The following is a 25,473-nucleotide window of genomic DNA, read 5'->3' as shown; positions in this document are numbered from 1 at the left end:
TATGAGCTTTTAATCATAACCCGTTAACTGCTGCCAATCAAATGGTGAATAAAGATACTCTTTAGGGTTCATATGTTTGTAAATCTGACTGTGATGAAGTCAGTGCCTCACCAGCCATCAACCTCACCGCACGTCACTGATAGATTCATAAAAGAACCAAACTTCATGAATGTTTTTTGTGACCAACAAGTATGTGCTCCAATCACTCTATCACAAAAAAATTAAGAGTTGTAGAAATGATTGGAAACTCAAGACAAGTGTATGTAAACATTTGACCACGACTGTACATATGTAACATCATCTACACCAAAACTTATACATTTGGACATACTTCATTAATTACACATGAAGTTAGAAGGGCATACATATTATTTCGGCATATTTATGTAAGAATGGAAAATGTGTCCCCATTACCAAACGCATCTTTGACATTCAAGGCATTAATGTAACAATCCACATGTTGTATAATATCACTAATAAGCAGCCTAAGTATGTAGTGTCCAAACACGGAAGTGTCAAGACACGACACATAGTTTTGCCCACTCTGAAGCCATGGAGATACAAATAATTACTATTATGACATCTAGTGGACAAATTTAAAACAGCAGTTTTCATTACAGCTCATTTTTATGCATAGCAAACTAATCTGGCGGGCTGGATAAAACCTGCTTGCGGGTCTGATTTGGCCATGCGCTTCAATTTAAAGGTCCCCTAACATGCAACGTTGACTTTTTAATAGTGTAGTCAAAATTCATTTTGACTACACACATTTTGATGAATTCTAACCACACTTTGCATTCATACTGATCACTATGTCCCCCCCCCCCCCCCCTTCTTTCTGCAGCCGTTGTCCAAGGAGGCAGCGTCTCCTTCATTTGCACTCAGATCGCCGCCATTGTTGAGCAGGAACAGAATAAAGTTGTTTGGATCCCGGACGGGCAGCCGTAAAAAAAACAACAATTTGACACAAACTTGCAGTCTATTATGGGATGCATCAAATACCAGTAAACTCTTGTAAGTTCCACTCTAAGCATTGCCAGCACTGATGATCATGTCATATGCACACTATCCAATAGTGATGTACTGTACTACATAGTTGTTTACACTAGTATTTAATACTACTTGAATGAATGGTTTTCTATCTATAAGTAGCACTCCTTTATAAAAACACACTTTGGACCACCATGCAAGCAGACGTCAGTGCTCTACTATTTATGTATATTTTATCAAATCATTTTTCAATTAATGCTGGTATTTAATTGTTTATTTTCGTCTGATTTCTTTGCGTCCTGCCTTTTTCTTTTTGTGTTTTCCGCTCTTTATCATTTCAGTCGTCACGCCGTGCCAAGCTTTTCTAATATTTATTATTCAGCACCATTAAAGCTACACAGCGGTTTGCGTGTTCTACTTAAATTGCCAATTTTTATTTTATTTTATTTGTTTTTAGTTTTCCTAAAGAAAAGGGATGTTTTTACTTGTGGTTCAAGGTTGGTTATGATATTTTAACGCATCTTCAACATTTCATCTTCTGAAAGCATTTGTCAGAGTGAAAATTCTACAATGATTAAAAAGGGTACGAATAATGGAATGCAAGTTGTTGTCGTTTTATTTTCAACAGTCGCAGGTTATAGCACTTTGGTACATTTTGTGCTTTAAAGATGTTAAAACCTATCCAATGTATTTCAATATATGCTAAACCAGGTCAATACAAAACAAGAAATTGGCCCCTCAGGCTGGACTTTAGACACTCCTTATGTAAAGAATCGCCCCCCTCCCGGAAAAGTCTAAAATTGTCTACTACAGCGATAAATAGGATTTAGTTCAAGTTGCCATGTAGCTTGTATAAAAATGCTTCTTTTTACATTTATAGACTAGCACAAAAAGTAATGCCATGGAAAAACAACCGGTGTATTTTTCTTGGAAAAGTCTCTAAAACCTTACAACTACTACTACTATAGGCATTTAGTAGGAAATAGTACAAAAATTAATACGATGTAGTTGATGGAAAAGTGACAGTTTAGATATAAATGTATGTGTTTTTCCTGGGGAAAGTCTTAAAACCTCGCAACTGCTCAGGAAATTTTGTAGGATTAGAAAAAGGAATGTCTGGGAAAACAGAAAAACGTTCACTATTACAGGGATTTAGTGTGAAATAATATAAAAAGTAATGCCATGTAAAAACCCCGAAACCAGTGAAATTGGCACATTGTGTAAATCGTACATAAAAACAAAATACAATGATTTGCAAATCCTTTTCAACCTATATTCAATTGAATAGACTGTGAAGACAAGATACTTAATGTTTTAACTGGAAAACATTATTTTTTGCAAGTATTAGCTCATTTTGAATTTGATGCCTGCAACATGTTTCAAGTGGCAAAAAAGACTGAAAAAGTTGAGTACCGGTAATGCTCATCAAACACTTATTTGGAACATCCCACAGGTGAACAGGCTAATTGGGAACAGGTGGGTTCCACGATTGGTATAAAAGCAGCTTCCATGAAATGCTCAGTCATTCACAAACAAGGATGAGGCGAGGGTCACCACTTTGTGAACAAATGCGTGAGCAAATTGACGAACAGTTTAAGAACAAAATTTTTTAACGAGCTATTGCAAGGAATTTAGGGATTTCACCATCTACGGTCCGTAATATCATCAAAAGGTTCAGAGAATCTGGAGAAATCACTGCACGTAAGCGATGATATTACGGACCTTCGATCCCTCAGGCGGTACTGCATCAAAAAGCAACATCAGTATGTAAAGGATATCACCACATGGGCTTCGGAACACTTCAGAAAACCACTGTCAGTAACTACAGTTTGTCGCTACATCTGTAAGTTCAAGTTAAAACTCTACTATGCAAAGAGAAAGCCATTTATCAACAACACCCAGAAACCCTGCCGGCTTTGCTTTTTTTACTGAGTGTCGTTAAAAGGAGAGGCCATGTAACACAGTGGTAAAAATGTCCCTCTGCCAACTTTTTTGCAATGTATTGCTGCCATTAAATTCTAAGTCAATGATTATTTGTCAAAAAAAATGAAGTTTCTCAGTTCGAACATTAAATATCTTGTCTTTGCAGTACATTCAATTGAATATACGTTGAAAATAATTTGCAAATCAATGTATTCTGTTTTTATTTACGAATTACACAACATGCCAACTTCACTGGTTTTGGGTTTTGTAGTACTGCAAGTGTAAGAGTGACAAGACAAATTTCTGTGCATTTAGTTTTTTCCTGGAAATGTCTAAAAACTGAACTACACAAATTTAGTAGGATTTATGATGTTTAATGAAATTTGTGTCACTGCTACTTCCACAGAAATGTAGTAGGATTTAGTCCATGTCGTTTGTGGAAAAGGGACAGTTTTAGAGCATTTGGATGTTCTGGAAAAGTCTAAAAACGTGTACTACTGCTAGAGAAATTAAGTAGTATCTAGGACAACACATATTGTCATGTATTTCATTGAAAAGTGACAATTAAAACAAAAAAACATGTTTTTAGTTTTTGCTGGAAATGTCTAAAAACTCAATTGCTACGGAAATTTAGTAGGAATTATGACTTTTTAATGGAAAAACTGACAAATTACACAAAAATGTGTGTAATGTTTACCCTGGAAAAGTGTCACTACGTCTACAGAAATGTGGTATCTAGTACAAAAACTAATGTTATATCGGCCGTTCAAAAGCAACATTTTAGAGCATTTCTTTGTCCTGGAAGAACTAAGCAAGGACTCATTAGCTACTGCTACGAAATTTAGTAGGATTTTTATGGAAAAGTGACAAGAGTGTTTGTATTTCCAGGAAAGTCTCAAAAAACTCTCACTACACAAATTTAGTAGGAAGTAGTAGAAAAGGAAATGCCATATAATTAGAGGAAAAGTCACAAAAGTGCCTTTTCCTGGAAAATACTAAGAACTTGTACAGCTGTTAGTTACAAAAACTATTGCCATGCAGTTAATGTAAACAGTGTCAAGACAAAAAAATAGCAATTCGTTTTTCCTGTAAATGTATGAAAACTATTAAATAAACAAGGGAAAAAACAATACTACAGACATTTTGTACGATCTATAATTTTTTTAAAGAAAAAGTGACAATTTACACAAACAACTGTCCCTAAAAAACTGTCAGTACTACTTATACAGAAATAGGGTTTAGTACAAAAAGTAATGTCATATAGTTTGTGGAAAAGCAACATTTTAAAGCTTTTGGTTGTCCTGGAAAAGTCTAAAAATGAATTTACAATTTCTGAAGAAATTTAGTTGGATTTAGTACAACATGTAGTTAATAGTAAAGTAAAAACATAGGCAAAACTTTGTGTTTAGCTTTTGTTGGAAATGTCTAAAAACGTATTCGAAATTTAGTAGAATTTATTTCAACGTGCATAGAAAATAGAACATTTTGATGGAAAAATTGAGTGTTTAGTTTTTGCTGGGAAAGTTAAAAAAAAATACAATTCTACAGAGATGGAGTATAATTAATGTTTTAATGAAAAAGTGACAATTTACACAACAATTAGAGTGTGATGTTTTTCTTGTAAACCTCACTAATACTGCATAAATGTACAATTCAGTAAAAAGAAGTGATGCCATGTTGTTGGTGGAAAAGTGACATTTTGGAGTGTTTGGTCGTCCTGGGAAAGTCTAAAAACTCATTTACGACAGCTGCAGAAATTTAGTAAGATTTACTAAAACAAACATTGCCATGTAGTTCATGGAAAAGTGGCAGTTAAGACAGAAATTGGTTTTGTTTTGAAGTGTATTTCTGGTCTTGTCGTCCTCATCCGGGCAGAAGGGCGACACGGCAGTGTGGCTGGATCAAAAGAGACGTCGGAGACGCTTTACTTAACCAAAAGTTGCTTTATTACAAGCGAGTGTCATTATACAGGACTGCACTTCCCTGGAGGAGGTCAGGTCAAGAAAATGAGACAACTGGAGAAGCCAAACCATCAGTTTTTATTTTCCTTCTTTCTGTCTCTGGGTGTGTGTGCTATGTCAGGAGAGCACACCCTGACCATAAAAGGAGATGTTCGTGTGTAGGTGTCTGGAAAACAACTGCTTTAAGTCATAACTCAAATGTTGGCGTTGAGCTAGACAGGTAGTCTTTTCTCAAGGATATGGTTATCACTTTTGCATTCCGAAGTCCCAATTAAGGCCTCTTTCCTACGAGAAGTGATCCAATCCACCTGCGAATGTCAAACTAAGGGGCCTTATCTTATTATGTGCTCAAACTGAAATACCACTATTTAATTAAACTTGGTGGTTTGCTTTCTCCAAGGTGAATATAAACATTCACCATAAGTAGAAGATAATATGAGTTAATTAATTCACTTTATTTTTTTCCATCCATCCATTTTCTACCGCTTATTCCCTTTTGGGGTTGCGGGGGGCGCTGGAGCCTATCTCAGCTACAATCGGGCGGAAGGCGGGGTACACCCTGGACAAGTTGCCACCTCATCGCAGGGCCAACACTGATAGACAGACAACATTCACACTCACATTCACACACTAGGGCCAATTTAGTGTTGCCAATCAACCTATCCCCAGGTGCATGTCTTTATTTTTTTGTCTGGAAAATAAATAAAAAAATCACTATTGCGGACACATCCAGTGTTCGCTTTATTTGACATGCATAACAAGAAATACAGATTAGGGATGTCTGATAATGGCGTTTTGCCGATATCCGATATTCCGATTATGTCCAACTCTTTAATTACCGATACCGATATCAACTGATACATACAGTCATGGAATTAACACATTATTATGCCTAATTTGGACAACCAGGTATGGTACTTTAAAAAAATGTTTAATAAAATAAGATAAATAAATTAAAAACATTTTCTTGAATAAAAAAAGAAAGTAAAACAATATAAAAACAGTTATATTTAAACTAGTAATTAATGAAAATTAGTAAAATTAACTGTTAAAGGTTAGTACTATTAGTGGACCAGCAGCACGCACAATCATGTGTGCTTACGGACTGTATCCCTTGCAGACTGTATTGATATATATTGATATATAATGTAGGAACCAGAATATTAATAACAGAAAGAAACAACCCTTTTGTGTGAATGAGTGTAAATGGGGGAGGAAGGTTTTTTGGGTTGGCGCACTAATTGTAAGTGTATCTTGTGTTTTTTATGTTGATTTAATAAAAAAACAAAAACAAACAAACCCCCCCCCCCCAAAAAAAACAAAAACGATACCGATAAAACAAAACGATACCGATAATTTCCGATATTACATTTTAACGCATTTATCATCTCTAATACAGATATTTGCGAAAATAAACACAGAGAATCGTCTTCCATTAAATGTGTGACAGGCCTCAACATTGGCAATGTCCCAAAATCTGGCTGAAAACACTTTTATTTAATTGTGCATATGTCAACTAAAAGTTTGTTTATCCACACTCTTTGACTTTAATTTGATAGTTTTTTTTATGATAATATTTTATGATTTTAATTTAGATGATTTTTATGATCATTTTATTTTTGCCTTGCCTTACCTCTGGTTGCAACAACACCTATATTAGGCTTGATCCAACCACCCCATACTTGACAATCCTGTCTGTATAGTAAAAAGGTATTTATTTGCTAATACAAATGTGACAAGTCAGTCAGCATAATAAAGTAGGGAGAGAGAGTAATGTAAGTGTCTCTCACTGGATGTGTGAATGTGTGTGGGGTGGTTGTTTTGTTTGTTTGTTGTGGCTTGTGCAGCCCTTTGAGACACTCGTGATTTAGGGCTATATAAGTAAACGATTGATTGATTGATTTTGTTTGGTTGTATTTGCTTTGTCTTGTGTGTTTCGTTTTTCCTGTTTGTTATATGTTTTGGCTGGTGTTATTTTTGGAAAATAATTAATAAAAAATATATACATTAATCATAATAAAGTGGGAACTTTTCAAGTGCAAAATGTAAAAAAACAAACATTTTATAGGATTTTGTCCTGTTTGTGCCCGACCTACAAACAACGTTAAACCCAGATTCCGATCTAACAAAGGTCTTAACTCATTCTCCTTCCATGCCACATCAATATGGAATGCACTCCCAACAGGTGTAAAAGAAAGTGCATCTCTATCCTCCTTTAAAACAGCACTAAAAGAACACCTCCAGACAACTTCAACCCTTGACTAACACCCTCCCTTCCACATCCCACCTCCCCGGATTGTAAATAACCTAATGTAAAATAATCAAATGTATTTCTAATGCATATACTTGTTCTTATGCTATCTGCACTCACTATGTCCACTACTCGCTGTACATATCCTACCAAGTCAGACCTGCACTGTTTCAATGTCCATTTCTCTGATGATGCAATTGTTGATGACTGAATCAAACCCTCCACATCCCACCCCCCGGATTGTAAATAATGTAAATAATTAAATGTATATACTCTAATGATTAACTTGTGTGATGACTGTATTATGCTGATAGTATATATTTGTACCATGAATTGGTTACATGGACCCCGACTTAAACAAGTTGAATAACTTATTGGGGTGTTACCATTTAGTGGTCAATTGTACGGAATATGTACTGAACTGTGCAATCTACTAATAAAAGTTTCAATCAATCAATCAATCAAAAAAAAAAAACGCTCACCCCTGAAAGGCTCCAGCACTAATTAGAAGCTGTGTAGAAAATGAATGGAATTTTTTTTTTTAATTCAGGCTTTTGTATCAACCTTTTGAATGTGTGCAATTCCCTTTTGTGGCCACTAGATGAAGTAAGTTCCCTACTGGAAAAAAAAACTCTTGCTTCGCTTCAAGATGAAATTCCATCCATCCATCCATTTTCTACCGCTTATTCCCTTTGGGGTCGCGGGGGGCGCTGGAGCCTATCTCAGCTACAATCGGGCGGAAGGCGGGGTACAAATTATCACTTTAAATCAGGGGTCTCCAAACTTTTTGACTCGGGGGCCATTGGGTTAAAAAAATTTGGCCAGGGACCAGGCTGTATATATATACATATATATATATATATATATATATATATATACATTGTCTTTATAATCCGTTTTGTCATTTAACATCAATTAACATTGATGTTCATCAACATTTAACATTGTCACTAGGGATGTCCGATAATGGCTTTTTGCCGATATTCCGATATTGTCCAACTCTTTAATTACCGATACCGATATCAACCGATACTGATATATACAGTCGTGGAATTAACACATTATTATGCCTATGGTGAAGACAAGGTCCTTTTTAAAAATATTAATAAAATAAGATAAATAAAAACATTGTCTTGAATAAAAAAGAAAGTAAAGCAATATAAAAACAGTTACATAGAAACTAGTAATTAATGAAAATGAGTCAAATTAACTGTAAGTTAGTAAGTACCAATGATTGTCACACACACACACACACTAGGTGTGGTGAAATTTGTCCTCTGCATTTGACCCATCCCCTTGGAGGTGAGGGGAGCAGTGAGCAGTAGCGGTGCCCCGCCCGGGAATAATTTTGGTGATTTAACCCCTGTTAAAGGTTAGTACTATTAGTGGACCAGCAGCACACACAATCATGTGTGCTTACGGACTGTATCCCTTGCAGACTGTATTGATATATATTGATATATAATGTAGGAACCACAATATTAATAACAGAAAGAAACAACCCTTTTGTGTGAATGAGTGTAAATGGGGGAGGGAGGTTTTTTGGGTTGGTGCACTAATTGTAAGTGTATCTTGTGATTTGTAGTTTGGGGACCCCTGCTTTAAATGATTGATAGTGTCAAAAGTATATATTTTTTGTTTTATTGAATCATTAGAAAATTCGATGTATTAATTATTACGAGTCGCCATTGTAAACATTGTAAATATAACCAACATTTTATTTAGAAAAAGTCAGTAAAATGCCAAAGTCCTCCTAATAACAAAACAGGCACAGTAGTGTGCGTATAAACAAGCGTCCCTCCTCCGGATAAGCATCACGTGTTAATTAAGCCCCACCCCTTCATCCACTGCCACCACCTGTAAATCTCCCATAAAGGAGCCCGCCTTCCCGCGCGTGCCGCCACTCGACCGGCCTCTCGCCACGACTACTATTTTATCCAATTAACTAACTATTTCATCCAATTAACTAACTATTTTATCCAATTAACGTGTCATGCGACCTGCGCAGTTTGTAGTTTCGCGTGTGCTTTAAAATTCGCATGTTTACGCTCCAGATGACGCACGAGCCGAGCGGGGCGTGCGCGCGCATCGTGACGCCTGATCCCCTCATTTGACAGGAAGTTGTCCCCTCAGCGGCGTCCGCTTAACTTTGTTTTTTTTGCGGCCGGAGAGGCGGCGGACTCGACATGGCCGAGCCGCTGCTGGCGTGAGAAGACCCCGGGGCGGGGGGGGTGCTGGTGGCCGGGAGCAACACCCCAACTTGTGTCGACAGGTGGCCGGCGTCGTCATGCCGAAGAGCCGGGAGAGGTTCACCCCGGACCCTTCCGTTCACATCGCCAAGATGAACATGATCATCCCCTTCTCCCCCGACGTGCCGTGTGACAGCAACGGCCAGCGCATGTGGTGGGCGTTCCTCGCCTCCTCCATGGTCACCTTCTTCGGGGGCCTCTTCATCATCCTGCTGTGGAGGACCCTCAAGTACCTGTGGACCGTCTGCTGCCACTGCCACGCCAAGAAGAAGGTAGGGCCACCAGGCACACCTTTATGCCTCAAGACATGACACTTGTTGATGTTCCCAATCCAAATGTCTCCGGAAAGAAACTTCTCCTCCACCTGTTGTGTTTGTTTAGCATAATATTTATTTTGTTAAGTGAATATTTACAGACCGCTGGCGCCAGTTACTTCAAAAAGACAAACTGTAGACCAGTGTTTTTCAACCACACACCTATTTGGGTTAAAAATATTTTATGCGAACCAGTAATTCCATCCATCTTCTTCCGCTTATCCGAGGTTGGGTCGTGGGGGCAGCAACCTAAGCAGGGAACATACTTGCCAACCTTGAGACCTCCGAATTCGGGAGATGGGGGGGGGGGGGCCAGGGTTAAAGGGGAACATTATCACCAGACCTATGTAAGCGTCAATATATACCTTGATGTTGCAGAAAAAAGACCATATATTTTTTTAACCGATTTCCGAACTCTAAATGGGTGAATTTTGGCGAATTAAACGCCTTTCTAATATTCGCTCTCGGAGCGATGACGTCACAATGTGACGTCGCATCAGGAAGCAATCCGCCATTTTCTCAAACACCGAGTCAAATCAGCTCTGTTATTTTCCGTTTTTTCGACTGTTTTCCGTACCTTGGAGACATCATGCCTCGTCGGTGTGTTGTCGGAGGGTGTAACAACACGAACAGGGACGGATTCAAGTTGCACCAGTGGCCCAAAGATGCGAAAGTGGCAAGAAATTGGACGTTTGTTCCGCACACAGATGCATTTCCAACGATAAAGTCGATAAAGTCAAAGAAATCTGCCGCCAGACCCTCATTGAATCTGCCGGAGTGTGTGAGCAATTCAGGGACAAAGGACCTCGGTAGCACGGCAAGCAATGGCGGCAGTTTGTTCCCGCAGACGAGCGAGCTAAACCCCCTGGATGTCTTGGCTCACACCGTCCCGAAGATGATCAAGAGAAGAATATCGACTATAGCTTCCCTGGCCTGCTGACATGAGGGTATGTCTACAGAATATATTAATTGATGAAATTTGGGCTGTCTGCACTCTCAAAGTGCATGTTGTTGCCAAATGTATTTCATATGCTGTAAACCTAGTTCATAGTTGTTAGTTTCCTTTAATGCCAAACAAACATACCAATCATTGGTTAGAAGGCGATCGCCGAATTCGTCCTCGCTTTCTCCCGTGTCGCTGGCTGTCGTGTCGTTTTCGTCGGTTTCGCTTGCATACGGTTCAAACCGATATGGCTCAATAGCTTCAGTTTCTTCTTCAATTTCGTTTTCGCTACCTGCCTCCACACTACAACCATCCGTTTCAATACATGCGTAATCTGTTGAATCGCTTAAGCCGCTGAAATCCGAGTCTGAATCCGAGCTAATGTCGCTATAGCTTGCTGTTCTTTCCGCCTTGTTTGTTTGTGTTGGCTTCACTATGTGACGTCACAGGAAAATGGACGGGTGGTTAAAATCAGGCACTTTGAAGCTTTTTTTAGGGATATTGCGTGATGGGTAAAATTTTGAAAAAAACTTCGAAAAATATAATAAGCCACTGGGAACTGGTTTTAACAATTCTGAAATTGTGATAATGTTCCCCTTTAAGGGCCGAGGAATATATTTATAGCTAGAATTCACTGAAATTCAAGTATTTCTTATACACATATATATATATATATATATATATATATATATATATATATATATATATATATTAGGGATGTCCGATAATGGCTTTTTTGCCGATATTCCGATATTGTCCAACTCTTAATTACCGATACCGATATCAACCGATACCGATATATACAGTCGTGGAATTAACACATTATTATGCCTAATTTGGACAACCAGGTATGGTGAAGATAAGGTCCTTTTTTTAAAATAATAATAAAATAAATTAAGATAAATAAATTAAAAACATTTTCTTGAATAAAAAAGAAAGTAAAACAATATAAAAACAGTTACGTAGAAACTAGTAATTAATGAAAATGAGTAAAATTAACTGTTAAAGGTTAGTACTATTAGTGGACCAGCAGCACGCACAATCATGTGTGCTTACGGACTGTATCCCTTGCAGACTGTATTGATATATATTGATATATAATGTAGGAACCAGAATATTAATAACAACCCTTTTGTGTGAATGAGTGTAAATGGGGGAGGGAGTTTTTTTTTGGGGTTGGTGCACTAATTGTAAGTGTATCTTGTGTTTTTTATGTTGATTTAATTAAAAAAAACAACAACAAAAAAAACAAAACGATACCAATAATAAAAAAACGATACCGATAATTTCCGATATTACATTTTAAAGCATTTATCGGCCGATATTATCGAACATCTCTAATATATATATATATATATATATATATATATAAATATAGTACAGTACACAGTAATGAAAACACAGTTGTTCTACTAACTGTACTGTACTTGCTGCTTACTTTACAAAAAAATAACACTTAGCTTTCACTATTTGAGTAGCCTTTGTTCTGCCATTTGAGTACTGGCGAGCGATCTCTGAATCCGGGAACATATCCTTTTTTTTCCTCTTAATTTTGGAACTTGCAAGCGTACTTCTTCTTCTTACTCGTCGTCGCCATGACTGTCTCTTCTTCTTCTTCTGCTTCGTCTCTGTTATGTTTTTGGACATTGCTACTTGCCGTAGTTTTGAAGCAATGCATGATGGGAATCCGGATGTTGTGTGTCAGTGTATTAACGTGCCGGCTGGAATAAACACACGCTGAGAAATAGCTCCGTGCCTGCCTACTTTATGGGTTATAGATAAACATATGGATAACGGAGACATATATAATAGTCTCCTTCTTGTTGTGTGTGCAATTACGCACTGAGCTCCAAAAGCCGTAGATGTTATAACGTGACTGGGCCGGCACGAAAAGCGGACGTGACAACAGGCTGTCCTCACTCAGGTCCGGCTGGAAATCGGGAGAAATGCCGGACTGTAAATCACACTGTATATGTGTTGTCTGTCTAATTATAAATAATGCAGACGAGGCGTGTCGGCTGAGTTCTTGACGTTTACTTTCACAGCGTGCTCATAACCTCATTCTTAGCTGCCGGGTGGCGACATGCAACAACACTTTTCGGGGCTACCGCGCATGCTCGTCACTCCTGTTGCATGCTGGATAGTGTAGTTGTTAGATTCCCTAGCTCATAACATCTTTCCCCCTATAAAGAAATAATGTTAACTCAATAAAGTGTATTTCTTTTTTTAGCTTTAACTTTTCATTTTTTAGCATTGTAACCACATTTGCAAACAACTTTTCTCTTCATAGAATTTTCTTTCAATAAAGAAATAAAGTGCAAAAATGTCAAAGCATCATAACAAACAGTTATGTCAAATAGCAGCAGAATTGCACTTTTTGGAGAGCTGTATTATTTTCAGTTTTGTATTCAAGGGACTGATATTTATTTAACACTATATTATTATTTATACACCTATAGTGATCACAGAGACAGGTTGTTTTTGTGTTACTGTATATATTTGTTTTTCTGAAAAATCCCACTTAATATACTTTGGGTAACAACAGTCAATATTTCTTTAATTTATTTTTTAGGGGCGTACAGTCAATATTTATTTATTTATTAGATTTTATTTTTTCTTATATAATAAAAGTGAGCTTTTGTTAAACCAAATATTGTGTTTTTTTCCATATACAACAACATATCTGGACTCGATAAGAGAATTGATAAGGAATCGGTTCGATAAGAGGATTCGATAATAGGCTCGAACTCGATAATTTCTTATCAAACATCATCCCTAGTCGTGACACTTACTTTCAGACAAGGCTATAGTGATGCATGATCGGTTATGGTTTGAATTAATTAGTTTTTTGTTCTTTTTGGAAAAGTCTAAAAACTTGCTAACTGCTGCAGAAATTGAGTATGATTTAGTTCAAAACGTAATACTATGTAGTTAATGGAAAAGTGACAGTTTAGATCATTCCCCATAGTTTTACCTGGAAATATCAAAAACATACTACAAATGCACCCAAAATTTAGTAGGATTTAGTAAAAAAAAAAAGTAATACAGTGGAAAAGTGAAAAAAATTCAGACAAACAAAATATTAATTTGTTTTTCCTGGAAATGTCTAAAAATTCAATAAAAATGCTACAGAAATGTAGTATTATTTAGTTGATAAAGTAACACTGAATATAATGGAACAGTATCTGTTTAGGGAACAATTTAATTAATTTCCCCTGGAAATATCTAAATACTACAAACAAAATTGAGTAGAATTAAGTACAAAAAAAGTAATACTACCGCTATGTAGCTAATGGAAAGTGAGAATTTAAATAATAATTTCATTTTGGAAGATTTAGTAGAAAAAGTAGCAATGTAGTTAGTGGAAAAGTGACCAATTAGATAATTTCATTACCAGTAGTTCTGCCTGGAAATATCCAAAACAAATTACTTCACCTGCAATCACAATTTTGTCGGATTTAGTACAAAAAGTAATACATGTCGTTAGAGGAAAAAGTGACAATTTAGACCAAAATTTCAGCATTTTTTTTTTTTTTTTTTTTTTTTTGGTAAAGTCTAAAAACTTGCTAACTGCTGCAGAAATGAGTATGATTTAGTACAAAAAGTAATACTATGTAGTTAATGAAAAAGTGACAGTTTAGATAATTTACATTACCCCTAGTTTTACCTGGAAATATCTAAAAACATACTACAAATGCACCCAAAATTTAGTAGGATTTAGTAAAAAAAAAAAAGTAATACAGTGGGAAAGTGAAAGAAATTCAGACAAACAAAATGTTAATTTGTTTTTCCTGGAAATGTCTAAAAAATCACTACAACTGCTTCATAAATTTTGTAGGAACTAGTAGAAATAGTAATACCTTGTGTTTAAAGGAAAAGGGACTATTTAGACCAGGCCTGGGCAATTATTTAGCCTCGTGTGGCCAAATTTGGAGTAAAAAAATTGTCTGGGGGCCGGTATATCTATTTTTAGGAACACTAATACAAAACCTCACGATAATGTCTGATTGAATGCTAAAAACGTTATGACAGACCGCCTTAAAACAGAAAGTCATTTTTTTTTTTACTGTATGATACATCCAGAGTGTACATAAAATAAAGAATATGGGATTTACAATATTAACTATGAACGATAAAACACTGAACATTGACAACATATGAACGTCACACCCCCTCTCGATCGACATATTTTACAATCATGCGAAACGCAACAAAAATGCAACAAACAGTGAAATAAGAACACGTAGGGTAAAAAAAGCCCCACCTACAATTTGATATACTGCACATCATAATGGTGGCTATAGTTTCGATCTTAAAGATCTACAAAAATTATTTGAGATGTCCGGCGGGCCAGATTGAAAAGCTTAACGGGCCTTTATTTGCCCAGGTCTGCCCTATACGCAGATCACGCACGCCACGATCCGAAGGGGGCTTCTTTTATGCGACTATGTGCATGTAAAATGTCAATTACTGAATGACAGGGACCATCATTTAAATTTTTACTGCAAACTCATTCCTAGCCACCTCCTGCTACGTCATCGATAAGAATATAATGGCAAATTTCTCCAGACGTTCTCAGCATTCGTGCAGGGCTGGTTAACGGTCGTACTGGGATCGAATCCTGGCCGGAGATGTGTTGGGAAGATAAAAAAAAAAAATGTTTAAAATGTATGTGTATATATACACATCCATATTATTAAAATTGGTTATTTTGCACACAAAATAAATGGTTAATTTATTCCCCATTAATTTGTTTTAGTACAAAACATGCATCAAAAATAAATTAAAGTTTGATTAAAAAAGTGTAACAATGGTTTCACATAAAGTGTGATTTATTTTTAAATAATGGGAATGGTGGGGGGCCTTAAAACCAAATTCTGCTTAGGGCCCCAATTTAGCTCAGTGTTTTTGCTCTGTGTGGATATTATTCTCTTTTGATTTATTCATCTACTTGCTAATTTCCTCTTCTTAGCTGGTTCATCGCTGCTGTAATGGGGTTCCAGTTCAGTTTCTGTTGCGGTGTACCAAGTACTTATCCTTTTCTTCTTTAACCACTTCACATTCAAGCTGGCTTAGCGGTTAGCATGGCTTCTCCTCTCCTCCGCGCTGGTTCCCCATTTTACAACCTTCTGCGTTACTTTAATTAACATACAGTGGTACCTCAACCATTTCGAGATAGTTCTGTGTCTCGGTTTTTTGTTATGTTTTAAATTGCGAACATAATTTTAGTTACGAGCTTCCTAGCCGCCGATGGAAGTATTGACTGTCCACAGATCGACACAATCTAGCCCTCCAAACACCGGAGCCGAGAACTTTATGCGACGGAAAGAAGCAGACAGCCAAATCAGAGAAACAAAACACTAAAAATATGTCCATTTGGTTAGCCAGGAAACATTTATTCAGAAAACTATTTAGAAGCTGCAGAATCTGTTTTTGCCTTTTCTCTTTTTGTTTTGTCTCCTGACGTTACAAACTGGACGATCAAGCATTATCTTTGGTACGCAGACAAAGCTTGCTGTCAACTCTGACCTCTGGTCCGTCACTCAAAGACGTCCGTGTGCAACATAAACAACAATAATAATTCCTATTGTTACACAACAGAGAAGTATTTATCAAAAAGTAATTATTTGTTTTTAAAAAGCATGCCACATTAAAAATGGGCTGTTTTAGTGGGGCCGAGCACTGATTAAATAGATTTCACTTCATTCCAACCTTGATTTGAGATACAAGTGTTTTGAGTTACGAGCACCGTCATAGAACCAATTAAGCTTGTAAGTGAAGGTACGATTCAGAATCGTTCAAGTCCCAATCGTGATGCATCTAAGAATTTACCATTTCCCCACCAAGATTTATATGGAAAACACGACTGTGTTAACCACGTGAAGTGATCGGCAGTGCTAAAAACACATCTAACTTGAAGTGGCATGAGCAGGAGTCATCTTGACAAGTAAAGCAAAGAGAAGCGACAATTTGCACAATAACGCTTTATCCGTCATATTTCAGTTGACTACAATGTTGTGAAATTCAGTCGACTAATTTGAATGAGTCAAATGGGACTAAAGCTAAAATACTTTTTTCCTAAAAACTATGACAAAAATTAAACTAAAAACTGCTGTCAAAATAAAGGCTGCACAAATACAAATAGACTGAGTAGACATGTATGTGGAATTAATGTATTAATTTGGGATATAAATAATAATGGAAGTATAATTGTTTGTATATAGTATATCATTGGTACAAAGGCTTAACTAACATGTGTACAAGGATATTTCACATGTCTTTACTGTGTATATAATTGAACAGTGTTTATGTTGTGTACAAGGTGTATTTATAATATGTTGTGCAAAGGAAATTTCATATTTTTAGGAAGCTCATCTTGTATTTGACATTGTTTATAGGGTTAGGCGCAATAAGTGTTCAACTTCAGCCTAAACCCTTTCGGTCTGCAACATTTTCAATTTATGAATGTACAACTGTTTGTTTATGTAAAACGGTTTGTTTATTTTGTTGACCACTGACCGTAGAAATAATAAACTAACTAACTAACTAACTAACTAATTCATGGAATGGATTAAGTAAAGAACTAATATGGTCCTGTTTAAGAAACTGTTTAAACTCAAAGTGTTTTTAAAGTACAAAGAAGAAGAATCATGATAAGCATTTTGAACTTATTTAAAAGGAGATACCGGCAATCTTATTCATCTCACTATGTGAATTACAAATTATTTTACTATTTATTTATTTTTGTAATTGTATTACTGTATTTTCGGGACCATGGGGCGCACCGGATTATAAGGCGCACTGCCGATGAGCGGGTCTAGTCAGGTCTATTTTCATACAAAAGGCGCACCGGTTTATAGGGCGCATTAAAGAGTGATACAATTTATTTATTTTTCTATATGTAAAACACTTCCTTGTGGTCTACATAACATGTAATGGTGGTTCCTCCAAGCTGATTTCTGACAGTCACTTCAGGATGCGCCGTTTTGTGGGCGGTCTTATTTACGTGGCTCACCTTCGGCAGCGTCTTTTCTCCGTAATCTTTGTTGTAGCGTGCAAGGACGGGAGTGGAAGAGGTGTCAAAAGATGGAGCTAACTGTTTTAATGACATTCAGACTTTACTTAAATCAATAACTTCTCCTCATCCGTGGCTCACTAGTGCAATAGCAACGCCGGAAATGTGTCCCGTGAAAAGCCGTCCGACCGAAACTCTCTAATAAATAAAGTTCCTTGGGTGAATAATGTAAACTCACTACACCGGTATGTTTTAGTGTTTTCATGGTGAGTTTACTGACAGATATAAGTAAGAACTTTACACTACTTTATATTAGAAATGGCAACAGCGGAGGATGAATGTTCCATAACAAGAAGATCGTGAAAAAGAATAAGGTTATCGACTACGGCGTTTCCTCGGACTACAAAGGCGGACGGCGCGCAAATTTTCAGGACTTATGCAGATCCCAAATAAAGATCAGCAGGTACCAGAAGGTAAGAAAAATTGCTTTTGCATTATATTGCGAAACAAAACGCCAGATAATGTCTTAGCTTATACACACACCATAGTAATACTCGTATGTTGAAGCACAGTACAATGGAAGCTTTCCAAAGTTGTACTAAAACATTTTAATAGATTTTTGAGCGCCGTGTGTAATGTTCTAAATTTTCAATGGAACATATACAATTTTGGTGTTGTTTACTTGAGTCATATTTCAGTCTACACGTATCTCTTATGTGTGACTGCCATCTACTGGTCACACTTATCCTTTCACCATGTACCAAATATAAAATAGCTACGAGGTCGGTAAGCACAACCAAAATTATTCCGTACATTAGGCGCACCGGGTTATAAGGCGCACTGTCGAGTTTTGAGAAAATTAAAGGATTTTAAGTGCGCCTTATAGTCTAATAATGGAGTAAATTGTATACAAATTGAGAACAGGAAGTAAATAAAAGTATTAGCAATTGCTATGTAATGGAAAAGGGGGAGGATTATATAAGCTCTGCTTCTTCCTACTCCTTTTCAAACATGTTGTAAAGAGAAACTGGTATTGCATTGATACCCAATTTTCTAGTGTTACCCAAAACTAATGTGAAGTATCCAATAAGTGATTATTACATTTTAACATGAGTTTAGATAGAAACATGTTAAAACAGAAAGTAACCAGACAGTAAATTAGCAAGTAGAATAATAATAGTTTTACAAAATAACACAATTGAAAATGACACAGTATTTTACCGCTTACGTTAGCAGCCAAATAAGGAACCTTTGTAACCCATTATGAAATGTTTGTATTACCATTTATTTACCAAATAACAGGTAATCGCAGGAAGCTGCAATATTCCTAATTGCCTACAAAATGTATATGACAACACAGTGTATTTAAAACATTTATTTGATAGTCTTTTTTTCCTTTGGGAAAAGATGGTGATGTTATCTAGAAAGTAGGTGTTAATGCAGGCTAAAAAAAAAAAAGGTGGTGAAAAAGATGTTAACATAGAGTTTATATTTATATGGTCTCCTAGGCGACAACAGCACACATCCAATTTATTCATCTCCCCCGTTCGCCCAATTTATTGTAAGCAAATAGTTTCTCCTTTCCTGTCAACAACAAGAGACTTCCTTTCACCGTGGCTGCGTGGGCGTCTGAGTCGCAGGTTAACAACAAACCAAACTAATCCTGTGAAACCATTTCATAATATTCAAGGCACAGCGCCACGAGATTTGCCGCGTTACGTCACCGCTTGGCTCAAGGCGACCATGCAGTGCCGCTTTCAATGTTTCCGTCGTGTGGTGACTAAGACCTATTTTGTTTAGTTTTTTTTTTTTAGGAGAGAAATCACCTTTTTATTGCTACTCTTCGGGTAAGAGCTTGTTGACCTTTTTCAAAGCCGTTTTGGTTACAATTTAGCCGACAACAATGATTTTACTGATTAGCAATTAAATCTATCTCTCGCATAGAGCCGGGGCGTTTATATACCTAAAGTGCAAAAAAAGACGTGGCGTTAATTGGAAGCAGGCGAGAATAGAAGAAAGACATGTGAAAACTAGGGCTGTCACAGTTAACGTGTTGATAATATAGGCGATTATTACCCCCAATATGATTGCATTATTCATGTATAGTTGCAGATAGGGTTGTACTATTAAAGTACTGTGGTACTAACAAAATAAAAAGTACTTTAGTGCCTTTTGAAACGGTATTTTTTTTTATTCATGTGCTGCACGTGGTGACATTATTGGTAATATGAGCTGAGGCGCATGTGAGTCACCACACACAGAACACTTACAAGCAGAGACACTGTAGAGACAGAAGAGGGAGAATGGGCATATTTTGGCTTTAAAACAAACTGTAGAGGCTTGATTGATTTGATTGAAACTTTTATTAGTAGATTGCACAGGACAGTACATATTCCGTACAATTGACCACTAAATGGTAACACCCGAATAAGTCTTTCAACTTGTTTAAGTCGGGGTCCACGTTAATCAATTCATGGTAGGTGAAGGTGAGGTGAAGCAATGCACAGCAGTGTCCTCGCTAGCTAGCGGCTAACGTCCCTCCACAGTGTTTTAGCTACTTCTACATCACTAATCCAGGACGAGGAATAGCTAAACCTGCTTCACTACGCACCGTGGGAGGATACGATAGCTCACCGCTAACAAGCTGGCGCTCCTGAATGTAAACAAATGGGTGGATCCATACGAATATCGACTCAAACGATACCGAGTACAAGAGTCGAAACTACAATGATTACATTGATATTTTTCATTATCACATTCACATCTTTTGTCATGTTTGTCATTGTTTATAAACCCAGGAAATATGTTCCTGGACACATAAGAACATTATTTATGACTAGGGATGTCCGATATTGGCTTTTTTGCCGATATTTCGATATTGTCCAACTCTTAATTACCGATTCCGATATCAACCGAGACCGATATATACAGTCTTGGAATTAACACATTATTATGCCTAATTTTGTGGGGATGCCCCGCTGGATGCATTAAACAATGTAACTTTACCATGAATTGATTAACGTGGACCCCGACCGACTTAAACAAGTTGAAAAACTTATTTGGGTGTTACCATTTAGTGGTCAATTGTACGGAATATGTACTGTACTGTGCAATCTACTAATACAAGTTTCAATCAATCAATCAAAAACAAGGTTTTCCAAAATAAATCAACTCCAGTTATGGAAAAAAGGTACTGCCATATTTATTATTTAAGTCGCAAAGTGCATTATTTTTTTTAACATGCCTCAAAACAGCAGCTTGGAATTTGGGACATGCTCTCACTGAGATAATCCTGATACCCACTACAACTATGGGAAATACTATACTTTGACTTTCACAAAGTGCATCATTTTTAATTTGTTTTATACATACCTCAAAACAACAGCTACAAAAACAATGAAGGCACACAGCTTCAGTCCAGAGTATACTAGAGCATACTTGCCAACCTTGAGACCTCCGAATTCGGGAGATTGGGGGGGTTTGGTGGTTAGTGCTGTAAGGGGTTCTGGGTATTTGTTCTGTTGTGTTTGTTGTGTTACGGTGCGGATGTTCTCCCGAAATGTGTTTGTCATTCTTGTTTGGTGTGGGTTCACAATGTGGCGCATATTTGTAACAGCGTTAAAGTTGTTTATACGGCCACCCTCAGTGTGACCTGGATGGCTGTTGATCAAGTATGCCTTTAAGGCACGCCCCCAATAATGTTGTCCGGGTGGAAATCGGGAGAATGGTTGCCCCAGCGAGATTTTCGGGAGGGGCACTGAAATTCAGGAGTCTCCCGGGAAAATCGGGAGGTTGAAACCGTTAACGATAATTTCCGATATTACATTTTAAAGCATCTCTAATTATGACAAATGTAGGACCCTGTAACTACTTGCTATTGGATCCATACCCAAATTTGCAGTATTACCCAAAATATAATGTAAAATATCCAAACAACAGAAGAATAAGTGCTTATTCCATTTTAACAGATGTGTAGATGGAACATGTTTAAAAAGAAAGTAAGCAGATATTAACAGTAAATATACAAGTAGATTAATAATCCAAAAAAAGTTGTGAGTTCCAGCACTTTAGAAAACACTGCTACGAATTACTGTAAATTCCGGACTATAAGCCGCTACTTTTTCCCTACACTTTGGCCCCTGCGGCTTATAAAACCGTGCTGCTAATTTACTTTTTTTGTTGTTGACTGCCGTAAGGTTTTGTGTTTGCTAGTTGTCATTAAACCCAAGCAGAGGACTGAAATAGTGTCATTGTTTGTGCTATGGCGCCATCTTTTGGACGAGTTCGCTCACTGCAGGTGCTGTGAGTTGAAAATGTACTTCCTGTTTTGCCTTGAACCGAAAGTAAAAACCATCCATAGCGTTTCTGCTCAAAGGATTCTTCAATCGTCACTCCAAGCAACGTCTGTAGGTTGTACAATATAAATCAAACAATTCATGCTTACTAAACAGTCCCATGTGTGATGTCTGTAGGAGTGTTTTCATGCATATTTGTACGTGCTTTCGTAATGTATTGAAGCTAGTTAGCATTAGCTAATATGCTAACACGTTTACGAGTGTCTGTGTTAGTATAATTAACTTACAACGGACTTCTTTTTTTGTATTGTTGCAGTTTCACAAATTCCCCAGTAAATTCACCAAAACGTCACCGTGGACTTATTGAGTCTGTTTAGCTGATTGGAGAGCTAGCTTCCGCTGCTTGTGCTTCCATGACGACGACTTCTGTCTTGTTTGATCAGCCGTTTTACTGCCGCGTTACAGACACTGTTTGGAAACAATTAAGGTATGTACAAAAACATTTACAACAGGAGTCGCCAACCCATCCATCACGATAGACCAGTCCATTTTTGGACCCTACGCGAACATATTAGAAAAAAAAGTATTAATAGGACATCAGTGACTTGACCAACAGACCCGCAAACAGGCACGCATTTTAACCCCCGAACACGCCCGCACGCCTCTGCCTCTCTCTCTTCAGCCTCAGATCCCGCGGCTCTCGACACCGCAGCCACACCCGCTCGTCTTGCAAAAAAAACAAAAAACATCGAGCTGCAGCAATGCATTAACACTTACTGTTGCAACAAATCGGCCATTTTCTTTTTTTAATAAATGTTTTTATTAAATTTGACAGGTATTACAATATACAATAGAACAGTAGTCATATTTCCCCCCTTTTTTTCCCACCCACTTCCAAGAACAGCAACCCAACACATACCCCATACACACATACACCCCCCTCCCCCAGGTCCTACATACAGTAAGTTAAAGGTACAGTCACAAATGGAAAATAATTAGTACATCACTTTCTTCTCAACATAGGCAGATAGTAAATATACACCCAGAATAAATATAAATAAAAAACCAAAAAAACCAAAAAGAAAGCTGGTTTATGAAAGGTGAACTTTTCATGTGTCCTGTAGCGTCTTTAATTTAGCTATGTAGTCACCCACACAGCCCCAAACAGAATAAAACTTCCCAGGTGCCCCCCTAAGATTGAACTTTATTTTCTCCAGATCTAATTACATCATAAGGTCTTTAAGCCATAAGGAGGCTTTGGGGCAGACTGGTGACTTCCACTCCAGCAAAATTCTCCTACGTGCTAATAAGGATCCAAAGGCGATACTATCCTTAAATTTTCTCCTTATTTGGGGATCTGATACCGTCCCAAAAATAGCCATTTCTGCACATGGTGTCAGATTTAAATCCAATGCCTTAGCAAGGTGTTTGAAAATAGTTGTCCAATAATCCAGCAAATGGGGACAAGACCAAAACATGTGCGTCATGTTTGCAGGTGACATGTAACATCTGTTACAAGTATCTGAGATATTGGGGTATATTTTGGAGAGTTTGGAATTAGTGAAATAAATACGATGGACAACCTTAAATTGTATTAAATTAAGCCTTGAACAGGATGTACTGTTATTAATTCGGGTTAAGGCATAATCCCAATCTCCATCATCTATAGATCTGCCAAGCTCTTCTTCCCAATTCCCTCTGATTTTATCAAGAGACGTTTTACCAAACTGGGATATTAAGATGTAGATTTTGGAGATTAGGCCTTTCTGATTTGTGGGAATATCTAAAATTGAGTCAATTAGCGAATTAGGTGGAGTATTAGGGAAAGAGAGACTATTTGATTTAACAAAATTACGAACCTGAAAGTATCGAAATAGGTGAGAAATCGGCCATTTTCTGGCATTCAAACATCAAACAACCTTTCCCTCAACCGCGAGTCTATGACCATCATCGCTCACCTGCCATGGGAAGCATACCAGACTCCTGTGAACATTGCGCCCAAGTACGGATTTTGTGTTGATTTATCGTGAATACAAAACTAAACATTCAAAGCGACTAGTATATGATAAAACAAGGCGGCAGCTAAAGGACTTCCCCATTCATCCCCTCTTTTATCACACAGGAAAGACCGCCAGGCGAACAGCTGATATTACTACTTCCCGTGCTGACGTAAAAACCATGTGACCAGAACAAATATACTGCGGTACTAGGACTATAGTGGCCATAAACCGGTAGCTTCTACAGCACAGGTGCCCAAAGTGCGGCACAGGGGCCATCTGTGGCACATTACTAAAAACAACAAAAAAACACCAGCAAAAATTGGGAAAACAGCAAGAAACACAATGAGGAAAAGCCAAAATGTTGACATCAGCCAGTAACACAAAGGTTTATCTTCAAAAAACTAAACTTAAAAAATAAAAAAAATAATATATATATATATATATATATATATATATATATATATATATATATATATATATATATATAAAATATATATATATAAATATATATATATAAATATATACCGTATTTTTCGGAGTATAAGTCGCACCGGAGTATAAGTCGCACCTGCTGAAAATGCATAATAAAGAAGGAAAAAAACATATATAAATTGCACTGGAGCCCGGCCAAACTATGAAAAAAACTGTGACTTATAGTCCGAAAAATACGGTATATATATATATATATATATGGAAACCTGCGAAACAGGCTTGTAGGGATGATATAGCCTCTTGTGTTTTTTCCTGACCTAACGTATATTCCGCTCTACCCCGGTATTGAGCACTGTATAATGGATAAACCACAGAATGAATATATATATATATATATATATATATATATATATACATATAAACATAGTTGACGCATGGAAAAAATACAGTATTTCTTGAAATTAAGAAAGTACGCAGGTGACGTCCGCGTTGCTCTCCTCAGGCACTCCTTTAATAATTTGGAGTGGCTGAGAAAGCGGTTCGGATAACATTTATGAACAAGTGCATTGCACAACACAACAGAACCAATGTTGTAATTGAAAGTGCTTAGCCAGCATTATTATCACTGAGGAGCAACATTTTAAAGCGCATGCAGAGATAGACAAAGCATGTGATACTTTGAATGCTGTCTTGTGGAATAAAAAAATAATCCTCAGGAAGTTTCCTACAGCCACAGGCCTTATTAGAGACCTTGGTGGTTATTTGCGTTTGTAGACCACACACCTAGCAACTACAGGAGTCTTTGTAGTTAATTGTATGTGCTGCCAATGGTGCATACAGCCACTAGGGGCATCATGACATGCTGTGATGCGGGCTTCATGGAGCCGAAATGTTGTGTTCTTTGTGTGCAGAGGCGAAGTTGTCGCGCTCCGCCAACCTGTTGTGTTCATCTGTCAGCGGCAGCGCACGTCACCTCCTTCCCATCCTGGCGCGTTTTTAAAATTTTTTTTTTATCCGAGAATAAATCTCAACCTCAAAAAGTCAGCAACGTCAGAAAGGCAGCGTCGGGCACACACACACACGCGGGCGTGAATACGTAT

At 37.2% G+C, this 25,473-nt stretch overlaps 2 protein-coding genes across 7 annotated transcripts in view; both read left to right on the top strand.

The window, feature by feature from the left end:
• Window positions 1-1,821, top strand: part of LOC133610391 (disks large homolog 5-like) — an 81,804-nt gene extending 79,983 nt beyond the window's left edge. Inside the window, exon 34 of one of the 2 annotated variants that reach the window (XM_061966594.2) lies at window positions 845-1,821. In XM_061966594.2, coding sequence (XP_061822578.2) covers window positions 845-948 — 104 coding nt within the window. In that variant the 3' untranslated portion in view covers window positions 949-1,821. The remainder of the gene's footprint in view (window positions 1-844) is intronic. The other variant, XM_061966595.2, reaches the window with a different exon arrangement.
• A 6,963-nt stretch (window positions 1,822-8,784) lies between these two features.
• LOC133610392 (calcium-activated potassium channel subunit alpha-1a-like) overlaps window positions 8,785-25,473 on the top strand; it is a 142,258-nt gene continuing 125,569 nt past the window's right edge. For 3 of the 5 annotated variants that reach the window (XM_061966597.2, XM_061966598.2, XM_061966596.2), the window contains exon 1: window positions 8,785-9,646. In XM_061966597.2, the coding sequence (XP_061822581.1) occupies window positions 9,413-9,646 (234 nt within the window). In that variant the 5' untranslated portion in view covers window positions 8,785-9,412. The remainder of the gene's footprint in view (window positions 9,647-25,473) is intronic. The other 2 variants (XM_061966603.2, XM_061966600.2) reach the window with 1 other exon arrangement.

The sequence above is a fragment of the Nerophis lumbriciformis genome, linkage group LG11, assembly GCF_033978685.3.
Source record: "Nerophis lumbriciformis linkage group LG11, RoL_Nlum_v2.1, whole genome shotgun sequence".
Classification (NCBI taxonomy): Eukaryota; Metazoa; Chordata; class Actinopteri; order Syngnathiformes; family Syngnathidae; genus Nerophis; species Nerophis lumbriciformis.
This window is presented reverse-complemented; position numbering and strand designations above follow the sequence as displayed.